This window comes from Arachis hypogaea, chromosome 11 (genome assembly GCF_003086295.3).
Source record: "Arachis hypogaea cultivar Tifrunner chromosome 11, arahy.Tifrunner.gnm2.J5K5, whole genome shotgun sequence".
In the NCBI taxonomy this organism is placed as follows: domain Eukaryota; kingdom Viridiplantae; phylum Streptophyta; class Magnoliopsida; order Fabales; family Fabaceae; genus Arachis; species Arachis hypogaea.
In genome coordinates, this window is record NC_092046.1 from 36,219,985 (window position 1) to 36,239,083 (window position 19,099).

At 39.2% G+C, this 19,099-nt stretch overlaps 2 protein-coding genes and 1 long non-coding RNA gene across 5 annotated transcripts; all 3 read left to right on the top strand.

Annotated features, from left to right (window-relative positions):
* Window positions 1–275: 275 nt before the first annotated feature.
* Window positions 276–2,580, top strand: LOC140176348 (uncharacterized). The gene is made up of 4 exons (XR_011867489.1): window positions 276–444; window positions 535–589; window positions 678–806; window positions 2,284–2,580. It is a non-coding gene; the product is annotated as an uncharacterized lncRNA (long non-coding RNA).
* A 4,344-nt stretch (window positions 2,581–6,924) lies between these two features.
* LOC140176346 (uncharacterized) lies at window positions 6,925–10,047 on the top strand. Its single transcript, XM_072206717.1, has 2 exons — window positions 6,925–7,493; window positions 9,791–10,047. Exons 1-2 carry the CDS (start codon window positions 6,965–6,967, stop codon window positions 9,814–9,816), a joined length of 555 nt encoding a protein of 184 aa, XP_072062818.1. The 5' UTR covers window positions 6,925–6,964; the 3' UTR covers window positions 9,817–10,047.
* Window positions 10,048–14,475: 4,428 nt separating this feature from the next.
* Window positions 14,476–17,470, top strand: LOC140176347 (uncharacterized). Of its 3 annotated transcripts, XM_072206719.1 has the most exons (3): window positions 14,476–15,004; window positions 15,548–15,602; window positions 15,691–15,819. In XM_072206719.1, the coding sequence occupies exons 1-2, from the start codon at window positions 14,476–14,478 to the stop codon at window positions 15,556–15,558; spliced, it is 540 nt and encodes a 179-aa protein (XP_072062820.1). In that variant the 3' UTR covers window positions 15,559–15,602; window positions 15,691–15,819. The 3 variants fall into 3 exon arrangements, 2 of the variants coding, with proteins under 2 accessions (XP_072062820.1, XP_072062819.1); XM_072206718.1 differs by lacking the exons at window positions 15,548–15,602; window positions 15,691–15,819 and adding an exon at window positions 17,301–17,470; XR_011867488.1 differs by lacking the exons at window positions 14,476–15,004; window positions 15,548–15,602 and adding an exon at window positions 17,301–17,437 and having other exon boundaries at window positions 15,689–15,819.
* Window positions 17,471–19,099: the final 1,629 nt, after the last annotated feature.

A 19,099-nucleotide genomic window follows, 5' to 3' on the forward strand; every position in this document is an offset into this window, starting at 1 on the left:
ATTTAACCATCGGTAACGATGGATTAGAAATAATGCACGAGCTTTATAGTGTAACCCCGGTTAAATTAGTAGATAATTAGTTAATAAATTAGTTTTAATAAGGAGGATTAGAAATTGAATGCTATATTAAATTAGGTAGAACTCATCGAAACGAGAATTTGACACTAATTTGAAGAAAACGGTCCAAGAATGGACCGAAAGGACCGAACCGGTTGAACCGGACCCGAACCGGGCTGTCGGTTCAACCAGACCAGCCCATTAAAAAGAGCCCGCCTCATTTCCTCAAGGACGCAGCTGAGCTCCAGGGAGAGGAAAGGAACGCCGAACCTTTACGGCAAAGTTCCAAATCCCGTAATTCCTCCGTTCGAGCTCCGATCGCCGCACCGTTTGCGGCCACGCGTTCACCGCGTCGAGCTCTACATTTCTACCGGAACAATTTCATAGGTAACTTGATATTCCACTTCAGCCTCTCATTTCCCCAATTTTCGAATTTTAAGTGGGAATATTGAATTTCTTTGATTTCTGATGTTTTAGGATCCAATTAGCTTGAGAGAAACGTTCACTCTTGCTTATGTGAAGCTTGGGTAAGGTGAGGATACGATAATTCTATTTTAATTTCATTAAATTTGAGCTTTGAGTATTAAATTGGGTATATATGTATTATGAATGTGTATTAGGTTGAAAATAAATAATTGGAGCTTGAAATTATGAATACTGGAACTTGGAGGAAGCGGATTAGTTGAGTTTTGAGGGGCTGTTTTGGTTTTGAATAAATAGCTTTGGTCGTTACGTGGAAATCGGCTAAGGTATGGTTTAGGTTTCTTGCATTTAATATATAATGTTCTGTGAAAACTTAGGCTAGATGACCATTGGATAAGTTGGAATGCAGGTGTATGTTTAATGTTTAGTAATTTATCGATGAATATATTTGGTTGAAGTTTATTGGATAATTAGTTTTTAATTTTGGATGGTGAATGTTGTTATGTTAATTTGGAGAGAATTATGGTTGATGTTATTGTTGATTAACTAATGATTTGGTGAATTATTGATTTGAGGTATAACTATTGTGGAGGTTGTTGTGATAATGAGGTATTTTGTGTTAAAAGCCTAGGATTTGTGAACTATGATCCTTAGTTGAATTTTGGTTGTTGGATTTGAATATTGTATGAGTTTAATTGTTGATTTGAAGTAGATTTATTGTGGTGATTGTTATGATGATGAGGAAGGGTATGTTGAATTGAAAAGAAAGCAGGTTTGGACCCGAAAAGGGTGGCAAAGTCCGAGTTTTAGAGGAGATGCTGCCGAAATTTTATAAAAATTAGAGATTTTATTTAGATGATTATTTAAAAGAGATTTAGATTTAAAGGTTATATGGTTTGATTTTGAGTTATTAAGATAGTGAGTATGTTTTAAGTTTGAAGTTTGATTCTTAGAAAAGAATGAATTATGTTTTGAATTGAAACTATTGATGGATGGAATGGGAGGTGATATAATGAAGGATAAGGATTGAATATGTTAATGTATGATGATGAATGAGATGCAATTGGGAATGATGTGGATGTTGATGAATTATAATTGAATTATTTATATGGCTTATGAATTTGAATAATCTGAGATACGAGATTCCCTGGATAAGTGCCGTGGCTTGCCACCACGTGTACCAGGTTGAAAACTCGATACTCTGTTGACCCTACGACGTAAGTGTGACCGGGCACTACATAAATTCCCGGGAATGTTACCCCCATTGAGCAATATTGATTATTGAGAAAAATCTATGCATAGACTTTTGGGGATGCACGTCGGGGGACAGTCTAAGGACAATTCAGACTTGTCGGGTTGGCTGGATAACCGACAGATGAGCCTCATCAGCCATAGGACAGGCATGCATCATATGCATATTACTTGAATTACTTGCTTGTGCTCTAATTGGGTGTGCCTATCTGTATTTGCCATGCTAAATGTGTATTTGTTACCTGCAGTAGTTGTAACTTTCTTGTGTTTGCCTTTATCTGTTTATTTGTCTATGAAAATGCATGATGGAATTGGAGGTATGGAGGAATGGCAGTATAGGACTTAGATTTAAGGTTAAGTTAAGTTAGGATTAAATATTTCTAGGAAACCACCTTTTATGGCTTCTGTTTAATACTTTAAGCTCTACAATCTGAGTGTCGGCGTTCTAGGATTGCCTCTGGCATTCCCAGGACCTTATATATTATGTGTGTGGCACCTTTACCATACTGAGAACCTCCGGTTCTCATTCCATACCATGTTGTTAATTTTCAGATGCAGGTCGAGAGGCATCTCGTTAGGCGTCTGGACTCTTGAAGCGGAGTGGTTACTGGGATATTTTGTTATGCTATGATGTATATATATGTACTTAGTTTTCTCTCCGCATGACTTATTCTTTTGATCCTCTTAGAGGTTTATGGAGAGGCAGGATTGTGTATATGTACTTTTGGGTTTTGGATATGTATGTATATATATGTGTAAATATTCTCCGGCCAGTCTTGACTTCGCAGGCTGAGTTAGGAGCTTGATATTTTGTATCTTTGGCACTCTATTCCCACTTCTGTTAGCTTATGTTTGATAGTTATGGTTTTCTTAGCACGTAAGTTAACTCGTTCCTTGGGCGTTGCGCCTTTATTGTGCGATTTTTTATTTCCCCCTTTTCTTCAAGGCTCCTAGCATATTATAACTTTCTGCTATTATATGTACTTATTTTATTTTAGAGGTCGTAATACCACATCACCTCTGTTTTACGACTTAAGCGTAAAGCTTTGTGTGGTAGGGTGTTACATTAATGGTATCAGAGCAGTTCGTTCCTATAGAGCCTGAAAGACGGACTGATTGTGCTTCTGTGCATTCTCTATATATGTGTTTATGTGCTATTAGGATATCTGATTGATATATATGGCATAAACGTTTGTGAGCATGCATTTGGAACTTAAAGCATTAGACCTGCGATATTGAGACTGATCAACTTAATATCACTTGTTTGGTGTGTATAGGGACCAGATGTCGACTCGCGGACGCAGTCGCGGGCGAGGTAGAGGTAGGACAGGCACCGTTACTCCTGTACCCACAGGGACTGATCCAGTAGACTTTATGGCTGCCTTGGGAAATATGGCTGCAGCTATGCAGGCAACAGCTGAGGCACTGGGTAATCAGATAAATCAGGGTAATCATGGGAACAATAATGATGGAGACGGTCCTATGACACTTGCTACATTTCTGAAAGTTCGCCCTCCGACTTTAGGGGAACCTCAAATCCCACTGATGCAGATAATTGGATTCAGGCTATGGAAAGGGCATTACAGGCACAACAGGTTCCTGAAGAGCAATGGGTTGAATTTGGAACTTATCAGTTGCAAGGTGAAGCTCAATATTGGTGGCAGGGAACACGACGTATCCTGCAGCCTGATGGTGCTGCGATTCCTTGGGAGGTTTTCCGGACAGAGTTCTATAAGAAATACTTTCCTAATTCAGCTAGAAATGCCAAGGAACTTGAATTAATGCAGTTAAAGCAGGGACAAATGACTGTTGCTGAGTATACCAGCAAATTTGAGGAGTTATGTCGCTTTTCTCGTATCTGTCAAGGTGCGCCTGAAGATTTTGCTGAATGGAAGTGTATTAAATATGAGGGAGGTCTTCAGAGCGATATTCTAAGCTTCGTTGCCCCAATGGAGATCAGGGTATTTTCTGAATTAGTGAATAAGAGTAGGGTGGCTGAGGATTGTGTGAGGAAGGCGGCAGCAGAGAAAGGAGTTTGAGGATGCCTTTTCAGAGGCCTTCAGGGAGGAACTTTGCTCCGAGAGGTAGGAATTTCAAACGTGGAGGTTTTGTTTCGCAGCAGACTCAGGGTCAAGGTAATTACAGAAGGCCGAATATTACTGCTAATCAAGGAAAAAGGTTTGGGAAGCAGCCACAGCAGGATCTGAATTGTCAGAAGTGTGGAAAATATCATCCTGGAGTTCCGTGTAGATTAGGACTTGGAGTGTGCTATTCCTGTGGACATCCCGGGCATATAGCCAGTAATTGCCCTGAGAAGAAGAAGTATGAGACTGGTAGGGTGCAACAGCCGGGGAGAGTATACACTACTTCTACCATTGGTGCTGAGGGATCTGAGATACTTATTAGAGGTAATTGTGAAATGGCTGGTAAAATCTTAAATGCTTTATTTGATTCAGGAGCAAGTCATTCATTTATTGCATTTGAAAAGGCCCATGAATTAAGATTGAGAATGGTGGTTCTAGGTTATGATTTGAAAGTATATAATGCTACTCATGAAGCTATGGTGACTAGGATAGAATGTCCACAAGTTCCTTTTCGAGTGCAACAGCGTGAATTTGTGCATGATTTGATTTGTTTGCCTATGACTGGTCTTGATCTCATTTTGGGATTGGATTGGTTATCCAAGAATCATGTTTTGCTTGATTGTTCTGAGAAGTCAGTACAGTTTATGCCAGAAGGGTCAGAAGCACCGGTTGTGGTGAATAGTTACTATTTGAATTCTATGATAGTAAACTGTTCTGGAACCGAATGTCAGGGTATTATGTTATTAACTGCGGGAGTATCAGGTGATGATCAGAGTTTAGAGCAAATTCCGGTTGTATGTGAATTTCCAAATGTGTTTCCGGATGATATTAATGAATTCCCACCTAACCGAGAGGTTGAATTTGCAATTGAGTTGGTACCTGGATCCGGTCCAATTTCAATTACTCCTTATAGGATGTCGCCTTTAGAAATGGCTGAACTGAAGGCTCAGCTGGAAGATCTATTGGGTAAGCATTTTATCCGACCAAGTGTTTCTCCGTGGGGAGCGCCAGTGTTACTGGTAAAGAAGAAGGATGGAAGTATGCGGCTGTGTGTCGATTATCAGCAATTGAATAAGATCACTGTGAAGAATAAATATCCGTTGCCTAGAATCGATGATCTAATGGATCAGTTACAGGGTGCCGGTGTGTTTTCTAAGATTGACCTGCGATCCGGATATCATCAGATAAGGGTTAGAGACGAGGATATTCCGAAAACTGCTTTCAGAACCCGTTATGGTCATTATGAGTATACAGTGATGTCTTTCGGGTTAACTAATGCCCCGGCAGTATTTATGGATTATACGAACAGGATTTTTCGACCGTATCTGGACAAGTTTGTTATTGTCTTCATTGATGACATTCTTGTTTATTCTAAGACTGAAGAGGAACATGCTGATCATTTGCGAACTGTGCTGCAAATTCTGAGAGACAGGAAGTTATATGCTAAGCTATCTAAATATGAGTTCTGGAAGAGTGAAGTGAAGTTTCTTGGCCACGTGGTGAGTAAGCAGGGGGTAGCTGTGGATCTTGCTAAGGTGGAAGCAGTGATGAATTGGGAGCGACCAACTTCAGTGACAGAGATCAGGAGTTTCTTAGGTTTGGCAGGGTATTATCGCAGATTCATTAAGGGATTTTCACAGCTCGCCTTACCTTTAACTAAGTTGACTAGGAAGGATACACCTGTTATCTGGACTCCGGAATGTGAAGAGAGTTTCCAGGCATTGAAGCACAGGTTGACTACTGCACCTGTATTGGTATTACCTGAACCAAGTGAATCGTTTGAAGTGTATTGTGATGCATCTCTGAAAGGGTTGGGGTGTGTTTTGATGCAGCACCAGAATGTTGTAGCATACGCCTCACGGCAGTTAAGGCCGCATGAGATGAACTACCCGACACATGATTTAGAACTTGCTGCTGTTGTGTTTGCTTTAAAGATTTGGAGGCACTACCTCTATGGCGTTAAGTTTCATGTTTTCTCAGACCATAAGAGTTTGAAGTATCTTTTTGAGCAGAAAGAGTTGAATATGCGTCAGAGGAGGTGGATGGAGCTTCTGAAAGATTATGATTTTGAATTGAATTATCATCCAGGAAAAGCGAACGTTGTGGCGGACGCTTTGAGTCGGAAGTCTTTATATGCAGCTTGGATGATGCTACGGGAGGAAGAGTTACTGAAGGCATTTCAAGGTTTGAATTTGGGAGTTAGAGAAGAATCTGGAATCTTGTGTTTGAGTCAGTTACAGATTTCAAGTGATTTTAAATTAGAACTTCTGAAGGCTCATCAAGATAGTGAAGCGTTACGTAAGGTATTACCAGCAGTTGAACAGGGAAAACAGTGGAGAATGTCAAAAGGTCAGGATGGTTTATGGAGGTTCAAGAACCGGATTATTGTGCCTGATGTTGGAGACCTACGACAAAGTATCTTGAAGGAAGCTCACAAGAGCGGGTTTTCAATTCACCCAGGGAGCACTAAAATGTATCAGGATCTGAAAGCGATGTTCTGGTGGCCAGGTATGAAGAATGATGTGGCATTGCATGTATCTAAATGTTTAACGTGTCAGAAGGTTAAGATTGAGCATCAGAGACCATCAGGGACCCTTCAGCCTTTGGAGATTCCACAATGGAAATGGGAGAGTATCGCAATGGATTTTGTGATAGGTTTGCCTAGAACCCGATCTGGTTGTGACGCTATTTGGGTGGTTGTGGATCGACTGACAAAATCAGCTCACTTTCTTCCTATCCGAATAAGTTGCACAATGGAGGAATTGGCTCGAATGTATATCAAAGAGATTGTCAGGTTACATGGTGTGCCCTCTACTATTATATCTGATAGAGATCCCCGTTTTACATCAAGGTTCTGGGGAGCTTTTCAGCGTGCATTTGGGACTCAGTTAAGTTTGAGTACTGCGTATCACCCTCAGACAGATGGTCAGTCAGAAAGAACTATTCAGACCTTAGAGGATATGCTAAGGGCTTGTGTTTTGGACCAGCCGGTAAGCTGGGATCGGTATATGCCATTAATAGAATTTGCTTATAATAATAGCTATCATGCGAGCATCGGAATGGCTCCATATGAGGCTCTGTATGGCAGAAAATGTCAGTCTCCACTATGTTAGTATGAAACTGGAGAAAGGAGTTTGTTAGGGCCTGAAATGATAGCTGAAACGACTGAGCAGATAAAGAAGATTCGTAATCGAATGCTTATAGCCCAGAGCCACCAGAAAAGTTATGCTGATCAGAGGCGAAAGCCTTTGGAATTCGAAGAAGGAGAACATGTCTTTCTGAAAGTTACACCAACCACTGGAGTGGGAAGAGCTATTAAGACCAAGAAACTGAATCCTCGTTATATTGGACCGTTTGAGATTCTGAAGAGAATTGGACCAGTGGCTTATAGAATTGCCTTACCGCCGTACCTTTCGAATTTGCACGATGTATTTCATGTATCACAGCTTCGGAAGTATACTCCTGACGCAAGTCATGTTCTAGAACCAGAACCAATCCAAGTGAGAGAAGATCTAACACTCCCAGTAATTCCGGTGAGGATTGATGACACCAGTGTTAAACGATTACGAGGAAGGGAAGTATCATTGGTAAAAGTAGCTTGGAGACGAGCTGGTATCGAGGAACATACCTGGGAACTCGAATCAGATATGCGAAAGGACTATCCACATCTCTTTTCAGGTAACTATATTTGAATTTTGAGGGCAAAATTCTTTATTAGGTGGGTAGGATGTAAACCCCGGTTAAATTAGTAGATAATTAGTTAATAAATTAGTTTTTAATAAGGAGGATTAGAAATGTGAATGCTATATTAAATTAGGGTAGAACTCATCGAAACGAGAATTTTGACACTAATTTTGAAGAAAACGGTCCAAGAATGGACCGAAAGGACCGAACCGGTTGAACCGGACCCGAACCGGGCTGTCGGTTCAACCGGACCAGCCCATTAAAAAGAGCCCGCCCTCATTTCCTCAAGGACGCAGCTGAGCTCCAGGGAGAGGAAAGGAACGCCGAACCTTTACGGCAAAGTTCCAAATCCCGTAATTCCTCCGTTCGAGCTCCGATCGCCGCACCGTTTGCGGCTACGCGTTCACCGCGTCGAGCTCTACATTTCTACCGGAACAATTTCATAGGTAACTTGATATTCCACTTCAGCCTCTCATTTCCCCCAATTTTCGAATTTTAAGTGGGAATATTGAATTTCTTTGATTTCTGATGTTTTAGGATCCAATTAGCTTGAGAGAAACGTTCACTCTTGCTTATGTGAAGCTTGGGTAAGGTGAGGATACGATAATTCTATTTTAATTTCATTAAATTTGAGCTTTGAGTATTAAATTGGGTATATATGTATTATGAATGTGTATTAGGTTGAAAATAAATAATTGGAGCTTGAAATTATGAATACTGGAACTTGGAGGAAGCGGATTAGTTGAGTTTTGAGGGGCTGTTTTGGTTTTGAATAAATAGCTTTGGTCGTTACGTGGAAATCGGCTAAGGTATGGTTTAGGTTTCTTGCATTTAATATATAATGTTCTGTGAAAACTTAGGCTAGATGACCATTGGATAAGTTGGAATGCAGGTGTATGTTTAATGTTTAGTAATTTATCGATGAATATATTTGGTTGAAGTTTATTGGATAATTAGTTTTTAATTTTGGATGGTGAATGTTGTTATGTTAATTTGGAGAGAATTATGGTTGAATGTTATTGTTGATTAACTAATGATTTGGTGAATTATTGATTTGAGGTATAACTATTGTGGAGGTTGTTGTGATAATGAGGTATTTTGTGTTAAAAGCCTAGGATTTGTGAACTATGATCCTTAGTTGAATTTTGGTTGTTGGATTTGAATATTGTATGAGTTTAATTGTTGATTTGAAGTAGATTTATTGTGGTGATTGTTATGATGATGAGGAAGGGTATGTTGAATTGAAAAGAAAGCAGGTTTGGACCCGAAAAGGGTGGCAAAGTCCGAGTTTTAGAGGAGATGCTGCCGAAATTTTATAAAAAATTAGAGATTTTATTTAGATGATTATTTAAAAGAGATTTAGATTTAAAGGTTATATGGTTTGATTTTGAGTTATTAAGATAGTGAGTATGTTTTAAGTTTGAAGTTTGATTCTTAGAAAAGAATGAATTATGTTTTGAATTGAAACTATTGATGGATGGAATGGGAGGTGATATAATGAAGGATAAGGATTGAATATGTTTAATGTATGATGATGAATGAGATGCAATTGGGAATGATGTGGATGTTGATGAATTATAATTGAATTATTTATATGGCTTATGAATTTGAATAATCTGAGATACGAGATTCCCTGGATTAAGTGCCGTGGCTTGCCACCACGTGTACCAGGTTGAAAACTCGATACTCTGTTGACCCTACGACGTAAGTGTGACCGGGCACTACATAAATTCCCGGGAATGTTACCCCCATTGAGCAATATTGATTATTTGAGAAAAATCTATGCATAGACTCTTGGGGATGCACGTCGGGGGACAGTCTAAGGACAATTCAGACTTGTCGGGTTGGCTGGATAACCGACAGATGAGCCTCATCAGCCATAGGACAGGCATGCATCATATGCATATTACTTGAATTACTTGCTTGTGCTCTAATTGGGTGTGCCTATCTGTATTTGCCATGCTAAATGTGTATTTGTTACCTGCAGTAGTTGTAACTTTTTTGTGTTTGCCTTTATCTGTTTATTTGTCTATGAAAATGCATGATGGAATTGGAGGTATGGAGGAATGGCAGTATAGGACTTAGATTTAAGGTTAAGTTAAGTTAGGATTAAATATTTCTAGGAAACCACCTTTTATGGCTTCTGTTTAATACTTTAAGCTCTACAATCTGAGTGTCGGCGTTCTAGGATTGCCTCTGGCATTCCCAGGACCTTATATATTATGTGTGTGGCACCTTTACCATACTGAGAACCTCCGGTTCTCATTCCATACCATGTTGTTAATTTTCAGATGCAGGTCGAGAGGCATCTCGTTAGGCGTCTGGACTCTTGAAGCGGAGTGGTTACTGGGATATTTTATTATGCTATGATGTATATATATGTACTTAGTTTTCTCTCCGCATGACTTATTCTTTTTGATCCTCTTAGAGGTTTATGGAGAGGCAGGATTGTGTATATGTACTTTTGGGTTTTGGATATGTATGTATATATATGTGTAAATATTCTCCGGCCAGTCTTGACTTCGCAGGCTGAGTTAGGAGCTTGATATTTTGTATCTTTGGCACTCTATTCCCACTTCTATTAGCTTATGTTTGATAGTTATGGTTTTCTTAGCACGTAAGTTAACTCGTTCCTTGGGCGTTGCGCCTTTATTGTGCGATTTTTTATTTCCCCCTTTTCTTCAAGGCTCCTAGCATATTATAACTTTTCTGCTATTATATGTACTTATTTTATTTTAGAGGTCGTAATACCACATCACCTCTGTTTTACGACTTAAGCGTAAAGCTTTGTGTGGTAGGGTGTTACATTAATGGTATCAGAGCAGTTCGTTCCTATAGAGCCTGAAAGACGGACTGATTGTGCTTCTGTGCATTCTCTATATATGTGTTTATGTGCTATTAGGATATCTGATTGATATATATGGCATAAACGTTTGTGAGCATGCATTTGGAACTTAAAGCATTAGACCTGCGATATTGAGACTGATCAACTTAATATCACTTGTTTGGTGTGTATAGGGACCAGATGTCGACTCGCGGACGCAGTCGCGGGCGAGGTAGAGGTAGGACAGGCACCGTTACTCCTGTACCCACAGGGACTGATCCAGTAGACTTTATGGCTGCCTTGGGAAATATGGCTGCAGCTATGCAGGCAACAGCTGAGGCACTGGGTAATCAGATAAATCAGGGTAATCATGGGAACAATAATGATGGAGACGGTCCTATGACACTTGCTACATTTCTGAAAGTTCGCCCTCCGACTTTTAGGGGAACCTCAAATCCCACTGATGCAGATAATTGGATTCAGGCTATGGAAAGGGCATTACAGGCACAACAGGTTCCTGAAGAGCAATGGGTTGAATTTGGAACTTATCAGTTGCAAGGTGAAGCTCAATATTGGTGGCAGGGAACACGACGTATCCTGCAGCCTGATGGTGCTGCGATTCCTTGGGAGGTTTTCCGGACAGAGTTCTATAAGAAATACTTTCCTAATTCAGCTAGAAATGCCAAGGAACTTGAATTAATGCAGTTAAAGCAGGGACAAATGACTGTTGCTGAGTATACCAGCAAATTTGAGGAGTTATGTCGCTTTTCTCGTATCTGTCAAGGTGCGCCTGAAGATTTTGCTGAATGGAAGTGTATTAAATATGAGGGAGGTCTTCAGAGCGATATTCTAAGCTTCGTTGCCCCAATGGAGATCAGGGTATTTTCTGAATTAGTGAATAAGAGTAGGGTGGCTGAGGATTGTGTGAGGAAGGCGGCAGCAGAGAAAGGGAGTTTGAGGATGCCTTTTCAGAGGCCTTCAGGGAGGAACTTTGCTCCGAGAGGTAGGAATTTCAAACGTGGAGGTTTTGTTTCGCAGCAGACTCAGGGTCAAGGTAATTACAGAAGGCCGAATATTACTGCTAATCAAGGAAAAAGGTTTGGGAAGCAGCCACAGCAGGATCTGAATTGTCAGAAGTGTGGAAAATATCATCCTGGAGTTCCGTGTAGATTAGGACTTGGAGTGTGCTATTCCTGTGGACATCCCGGGCATATAGCCAGTAATTGCCCTGAGAAGAAGAAGTATGAGACTGGTAGGGTGCAACAGCCGGGGAGAGTATACACTACTTCTACCATTGGTGCTGAGGGATCTGAGATACTTATTAGAGGTAATTGTGAAATGGCTGGTAAAATCTTAAATGCTTTATTTGATTCAGGAGCAAGTCATTCATTTATTGCATTTGAAAAGGCCCATGAATTAAGATTGAGAATGGTGGTTCTAGGTTATGATTTGAAAGTATATAATGCTACTCATGAAGCTATGGTGACTAGGATAGAATGTCCACAAGTTCCTTTTCGAGTGCAACAGCGTGAATTTGTGCATGATTTGATTTGTTTGCCTATGACTGGTCTTGATCTCATTTTGGGATTGGATTGGTTATCCAAGAATCATGTTTTGCTTGATTGTTCTGAGAAGTCAGTACAGTTTATGCCAGAAGGGTCAGAAGCACCGGTTGTGGTGAATAGTTACTATTTGAATTCTATGATAGTAAACTGTTCTGGAACCGAATGTCAGGGTATTATGTTATTAACTGCGGGAGTATCAGGTGATGATCAGAGTTTAGAGCAAATTCCGGTTGTATGTGAATTTCCAAATGTGTTTCCGGATGATATTAATGAATTCCCACCTAACCGAGAGGTTGAATTTGCAATTGAGTTGGTACCTGGATCCGGTCCAATTTCAATTACTCCTTATAGGATGTCGCCTTTAGAAATGGCTGAACTGAAGGCTCAGCTGGAAGATCTATTGGGTAAGCATTTTATCCGACCAAGTGTTTCTCCGTGGGGAGCGCCAGTGTTACTGGTAAAGAAGAAGGATGGAAGTATGCGGCTGTGTGTCGATTATCAGCAATTGAATAAGATCACTGTGAAGAATAAATATCCGTTGCCTAGAATCGATGATCTAATGGATCAGTTACAGGGTGCCGGTGTGTTTTCTAAGATTGACCTGCGATCCGGATATCATCAGATAAGGGTTAGAGACGAGGATATTCCGAAAACTGCTTTCAGAACCCGTTATGGTCATTATGAGTATACAGTGATGTCTTTCGGGTTAACTAATGCCCCGGCAGTATTTATGGATTATACGAACAGGATTTTTCGACCGTATCTGGACAAGTTTGTTATTGTCTTCATTGATGACATTCTTGTTTATTCTAAGACTGAAGAGGAACATGCTGATCATTTGCGAACTGTGCTGCAAATTCTGAGAGACAGGAAGTTATATGCTAAGCTATCTAAATATGAGTTCTGGAAGAGTGAAGTGAAGTTTCTTGGCCACGTGGTGAGTAAGCAGGGGGTAGCTGTGGATCTTGCTAAGGTGGAAGCAGTGATGAATTGGGAGCGACCAACTTCAGTGACAGAGATCAGGAGTTTCTTAGGTTTGGCAGGGTATTATCGCAGATTCATTAAGGGATTTTCACAGCTCGCCTTACCTTTAACTAAGTTGACTAGGAAGGATACACCTGTTATCTGGACTCCGGAATGTGAAGAGAGTTTCCAGGCATTGAAGCACAGGTTGACTACTGCACCTGTATTGGTATTACCTGAACCAAGTGAATCGTTTGAAGTGTATTGTGATGCATCTCTGAAAGGGTTGGGGTGTGTTTTGATGCAGCACCAGAATGTTGTAGCATACGCCTCACGGCAGTTAAGGCCGCATGAGATGAACTACCCGACACATGATTTAGAACTTGCTGCTGTTGTGTTTGCTTTAAAGATTTGGAGGCACTACCTCTATGGCGTTAAGTTTCATGTTTTCTCAGACCATAAGAGTTTGAAGTATCTTTTTGAGCAGAAAGAGTTGAATATGCGTCAGAGGAGGTGGATGGAGCTTCTGAAAGATTATGATTTTGAATTGAATTATCATCCAGGAAAAGCGAACGTTGTGGCGGACGCTTTGAGTCGGAAGTCTTTATATGCAGCTTGGATGATGCTACGGGAGGAAGAGTTACTGAAGGCATTTCAAGGTTTGAATTTGGGAGTTAGAGAAGAATCTGGAATCTTGTGTTTGAGTCAGTTACAGATTTCAAGTGATTTTAAATTAGAACTTCTGAAGGCTCATCAAGATAGTGAAGCGTTACGTAAGGTATTACCAGCAGTTGAACAGGGAAAACAGTGGAGAATGTCAAAAGGTCAGGATGGTTTATGGAGGTTCAAGAACCGGATTATTGTGCCTGATGTTGGAGACCTACGACAAAGTATCTTGAAGGAAGCTCACAAGAGCGGGTTTTCAATTCACCCAGGGAGCACTAAAATGTATCAGGATCTGAAAGCGATGTTCTGGTGGCCAGGTATGAAGAATGATGTGGCATTGCATGTATCTAAATGTTTAACGTGTCAGAAGGTTAAGATTGAGCATCAGAGACCATCAGGGACCCTTCAGCCTTTGGAGATTCCACAATGGAAATGGGAGAGTATCGCAATGGATTTTGTGATAGGTTTGCCTAGAACCCGATCTGGTTGTGACGCTATTTGGGTGGTTGTGGATCGACTGACAAAATCAGCTCACTTTCTTCCTATCCGAATAAGTTGCACAATGGAGGAATTGGCTCGAATGTATATCAAAGAGATTGTCAGGTTACATGGTGTGCCCTCTACTATTATATCTGATAGAGATCCCCGTTTTACATCAAGGTTCTGGGGAGCTTTTCAGCGTGCATTTGGGACTCAGTTAAGTTTGAGTACTGCGTATCACCCTCAGACAGATGGTCAGTCAGAAAGAACTATTCAGACCTTAGAGGATATGCTAAGGGCTTGTGTTTTGGACCAGCCGGTAAGCTGGGATCGGTATATGCCATTAATAGAATTTGCTTATAATAATAGCTATCATGCGAGCATCGGAATGGCTCCATATGAGGCTCTGTATGGCAGAAAATGTCAGTCTCCACTATGTTAGTATGAAACTGGAGAAAGGAGTTTGTTAGGGCCTGAAATGATAGCTGAAACGACTGAGCAGATAAAGAAGATTCGTAATCGAATGCTTATAGCCCAGAGCCACCAGAAAAGTTATGCTGATCAGAGGCGAAAGCCTTTGGAATTCGAAGAAGGAGAACATGTCTTTCTGAAAGTTACACCAACCACTGGAGTGGGAAGAGCTATTAAGACCAAGAAACTGAATCCTCGTTATATTGGACCGTTTGAGATTCTGAAGAGAATTGGACCAGTGGCTTATAGAATTGCCTTACCGCCGTACCTTTCGAATTTGCACGATGTATTTCATGTATCACAGCTTCGGAAGTATACTCCTGACGCAAGTCATGTTCTAGAACCAGAACCAATCCAAGTGAGAGAAGATCTAACACTCCCAGTAATTCCGGTGAGGATTGATGACACCAGTGTTAAACGATTACGAGGAAGGGAAGTATCATTGGTAAAAGTAGCTTGGAGACGAGCTGGTATCGAGGAACATACCTGGGAACTCGAATCAGATATGCGAAAGGACTATCCACATCTCTTTTCAGGTAACTATATTTGAATTTTGAGGGCAAAATTCTTTATTAGGTGGGTAGGATGTAAACCCCGGTTAAATTAGTAGATAATTAGTTAATAAATTAGTTTTTAATAAGGAGGATTAGAAATGTGAATGCTATATTAAATTAGGGTAGAACTCATCGAAACGAGAATTTTGACACTAATTTTGAAGAAAACGGTCCAAGAATGGACCGAAAGGACCGAACCGGTTGAACCGGACCCGAACCGGGCTGTCGGTTCAACCGGACCAGCCCATTAAAAAGAGCCCGCCCTCATTTCCTCAAGGACGCAGCTGAGCTCCAGGGAGAGGAAAGGAATGCCGAACCTTTACGGCAAAGTTCCAAATCCCGTAATTCCTCCGTTCGAGCTCCGATCGCCGCACCGTTTGCGGCTACGCGTTCACCGCGTCGAGCTCTACATTTCTACCGGAACAATTTCATAGGTAACTTGATATTCCACTTCAGCCTCTCATTTCCCCCAATTTTCGAATTTTAAGTGGGAATATTGAATTTCTTTGATTTCTGATGTTTTAGGATCCAATTAGCTTGAGAGAAACGTTCACTCTTGCTTATGTGAAGCTTGGGTAAGGTGAGGATACGATAATTCTATTTTAATTTCATTAAATTTGAGCTTTGAGTATTAAATTGGGTATATATGTATTATGAATGTGTATTAGGTTGAAAATAAATAATTGGAGCTTGAAATTATGAATACTGGAACTTGGAGGAAGCGGATTAGTTGAGTTTTGAGGGGCTGTTTTGGTTTTGAATAAATAGCTTTGGTCGTTACGTGGAAATCGGCTAAGGTATGGTTTAGGTTTCTTGCATTTAATATATAATGTTCTGTGAAAACTTAGGCTAGATGACCATTGGATAAGTTGGAATGCAGGTGTATGTTTAATGTTTAGTAATTTATCGATGAATATATTTGGTTGAAGTTTATTGGATAATTAGTTTTTAATTTTGGATGGTGAATGTTGTTATGTTAATTTGGAGAGAATTATGGTTGAATGTTATTGTTGATTAACTAATGATTTGGTGAATTATTGATTTGAGGTATAACTATTGTGGAGGTTGTTGTGATAATGAGGTATTTTGTGTTAAAAGCCTAGGATTTGTGAACTATGATCCTTAGTTGAATTTTGGTTGTTGGATTTGAATATTGTATGAGTTTAATTGTTGATTTGAAGTAGATTTATTGTGGTGATTGTTATGATGATGAGGAAGGGTATGTTGAATTGAAAAGAAAGCAGGTTTGGACCCGAAAAGGGTGGCAAAGTCCGAGTTTTAGAGGAGATGCTGCCGAAATTTTATAAAAAATTAGAGATTTTATTTAGATGATTATTTAAAAGAGATTTAGATTTAAAGGTTATATGGTTTGATTTTGAGTTATTAAGATAGTGAGTATGTTTTAAGTTTGAAGTTTGATTCTTAGAAAAGAATGAATTATGTTTTGAATTGAAACTATTGATGATGGAATGGGAGGTGATATAATGAAGGATAAGGATTGAATATGTTTAATGTATGATGATGAATGAGATGCAATTGGGAATGATGTGGATGTTGATGAATTATAATTGAATTATTTATATGGCTTATGAATTTGAATAATCTGAGATACGAGATTCCCTGGATTAAGTGCCGTGGCTTGCCACCACGTGTACCAGGTTGAAAACTCGATACTCTGTTGACCCTACGACGTAAGTGTGACCGGGCACTACATAAATTCCCGGGAATGTTACCCCCATTGAGCAATATTGATTATTTGAGAAAAATCTATGCATAGACTCTTGGGGATGCACGTCGGGGGACAGTCTAAGGACAATTCAGACTTGTCGGGTTGGCTGGATAACCGACAGATGAGCCTCATCAGCCATAGGACAGGCATGCATCATATGCATATTACTTGAATTACTTGCTTGTGCTCTAATTGGGTGTGCCTATCTGTATTTGCCATGCTAAATGTGTATTTGTTACCTGCAGTAGTTGTAACTTTCTTGTGTTTGCCTTTATCTGTTTATTTGTCTATGAAAATGCATGATGGAATTGGAGGTATGGAGGAATGGCAGTATAGGACTTAGATTTAAGGTTAAGTTAAGTTAGGATTAAATATTTCTAGGAAACCACCTTTTATGGCTTCTGTTTAATACTTTAAGCTCTACAATCTGAGTGTCGGCGTTCTAGGATTGCCTCTGGCATTCCCAGGACCTTATATATTATGTGTGTGGCACCTTTACCATACTGAGAACCTCCGGTTCTCATTCCATACCATGTTGTTAATTTTCAGATGCAGGTCGAGAGGCATCTCGTTAGGCGTCTGGACTCTTGAAGCGGAGTGGTTACTGGGATATTTTATTATGCTATGATGTATATATATGTACTTAGTTTTCTCTCCGCATGACTTATTCTTTTTGATCCTCTTAGAGGTTTATGGAGAGGCAGGATTGTGTATATGTACTTTTGGGTTTTGGATATGTATGTATATATATGTGTAAATATTCTCCGGCCAGTCTTGACTTCGCAGGCTGAGTTAGGAGCTTGATATTTTGTATCTTTGGCACTCTATTCCCACTTCTATTAGCTTATGTTTGATAGTTATGGTTTTCTTAGCACGTAAGTTAACTCGTTCCTTGAGCGTTGCGCCTTTATTGTGCGATTTTTTATTTCCCCCTTTTCTTCAAGGCTCCTAGCATATTATAACTTTTCTGCTATTATATGTACTTATTTTATTTTAGAGGTCGTAATACCACATCACCTCTGTTTTACAACTTAAGCGTAAAGCTTTGTGTGGTAGGGTGTTACATATAGAGTACATGAAAAAAATAATTATTTGTCTGGCCTTTTTGACTATATAGGTAAATCTAACTACGTTTCAATTAATGAAACCAATATTTAACCAGGAAGGTACATAGTTAATATATATTATTTACTTATTTAGGATCCAATAATATTATTTAAAACATGTTAACATAAAAATTAGTGAAGATATTCATAATAATATTGTTATCACAAAATTTTTTACATCTATAACGATGGATTACAAATAATGCACGCGCTTTATAGAGTACATGAAAAAAAATTAATTATTTTTTTGGTCTCTTTTGATTGTATAGGTAATATTATTCATGTAAGGTGTATTTATGGTAGAAAGAACGTTTTCAATGATGTGTATATATTATCAGTAAGAGGTTTAAATTATTCCGTGGACACAAATACATGTTGCACGTTAAAGATTAGGTTGAATCAAATTTGAAGGCATATTATATTTTCATGCCAACATGATACTCACATGGTGTTGATGTTCCCCCTAAGTAATAAGTATTTGATTTGGTGTTTAAGATTGTTGTCAAATGAATAAATCTAATGAAAATTATGTCATCTTAATATATATTTTGTTCCTTGGTCATAAAACAACCAACAATTCAAATTCCCACTTGAATACACCTGATTTGGGTATTATTAATTTAATTGAAATATGGTCAACACATATTTGTTGACTGAAGAAACCGTACATTATGGAAGCTTTTTGTATATTGATGAGAGAACTTTTGCGTAGTCTAGAAATTTGCAGATAAATCCTCGTTGCAAGTATAATTTCTAAACCAACAAAAGTCCTTTCATACAAACGTTTTGGTTGTCACAAGTAACAAACCCCTTTAAAATTGATAACCGAGTATTTAAACCTCGGGTCGTCTTCTCAAGAAACTGCAGGAAAGTATATTCTTATTATTGGTTATGAAGATTGTAAATTGGGGTTTTGAAGATGAGGAACAAGTGATTTAAATTGCAATTAAAGTAAGTAAAAGATTGTAAATTAAATAAATAACTGTAAAACACACTTTTGGCAAGGTATGAGAAATTAGAAGTCCTATCCTAGTTATCCTTATCAATGATGATGAAAATTGAATCTTAATTCTACTTAGTTAACCTTTGCTAGAGTAAAGGAAAGTCAAGTGACTAATTAGTTAGATCCTCAAATCCTAGTTAATCCCTAAGGAAAGATTGGGATTATTGAAGTTCAATTCAATTAGCAAAGATAACGATTATCAATCTTTGAGTTTGATAACTCCTGAGTTACTAATTTCT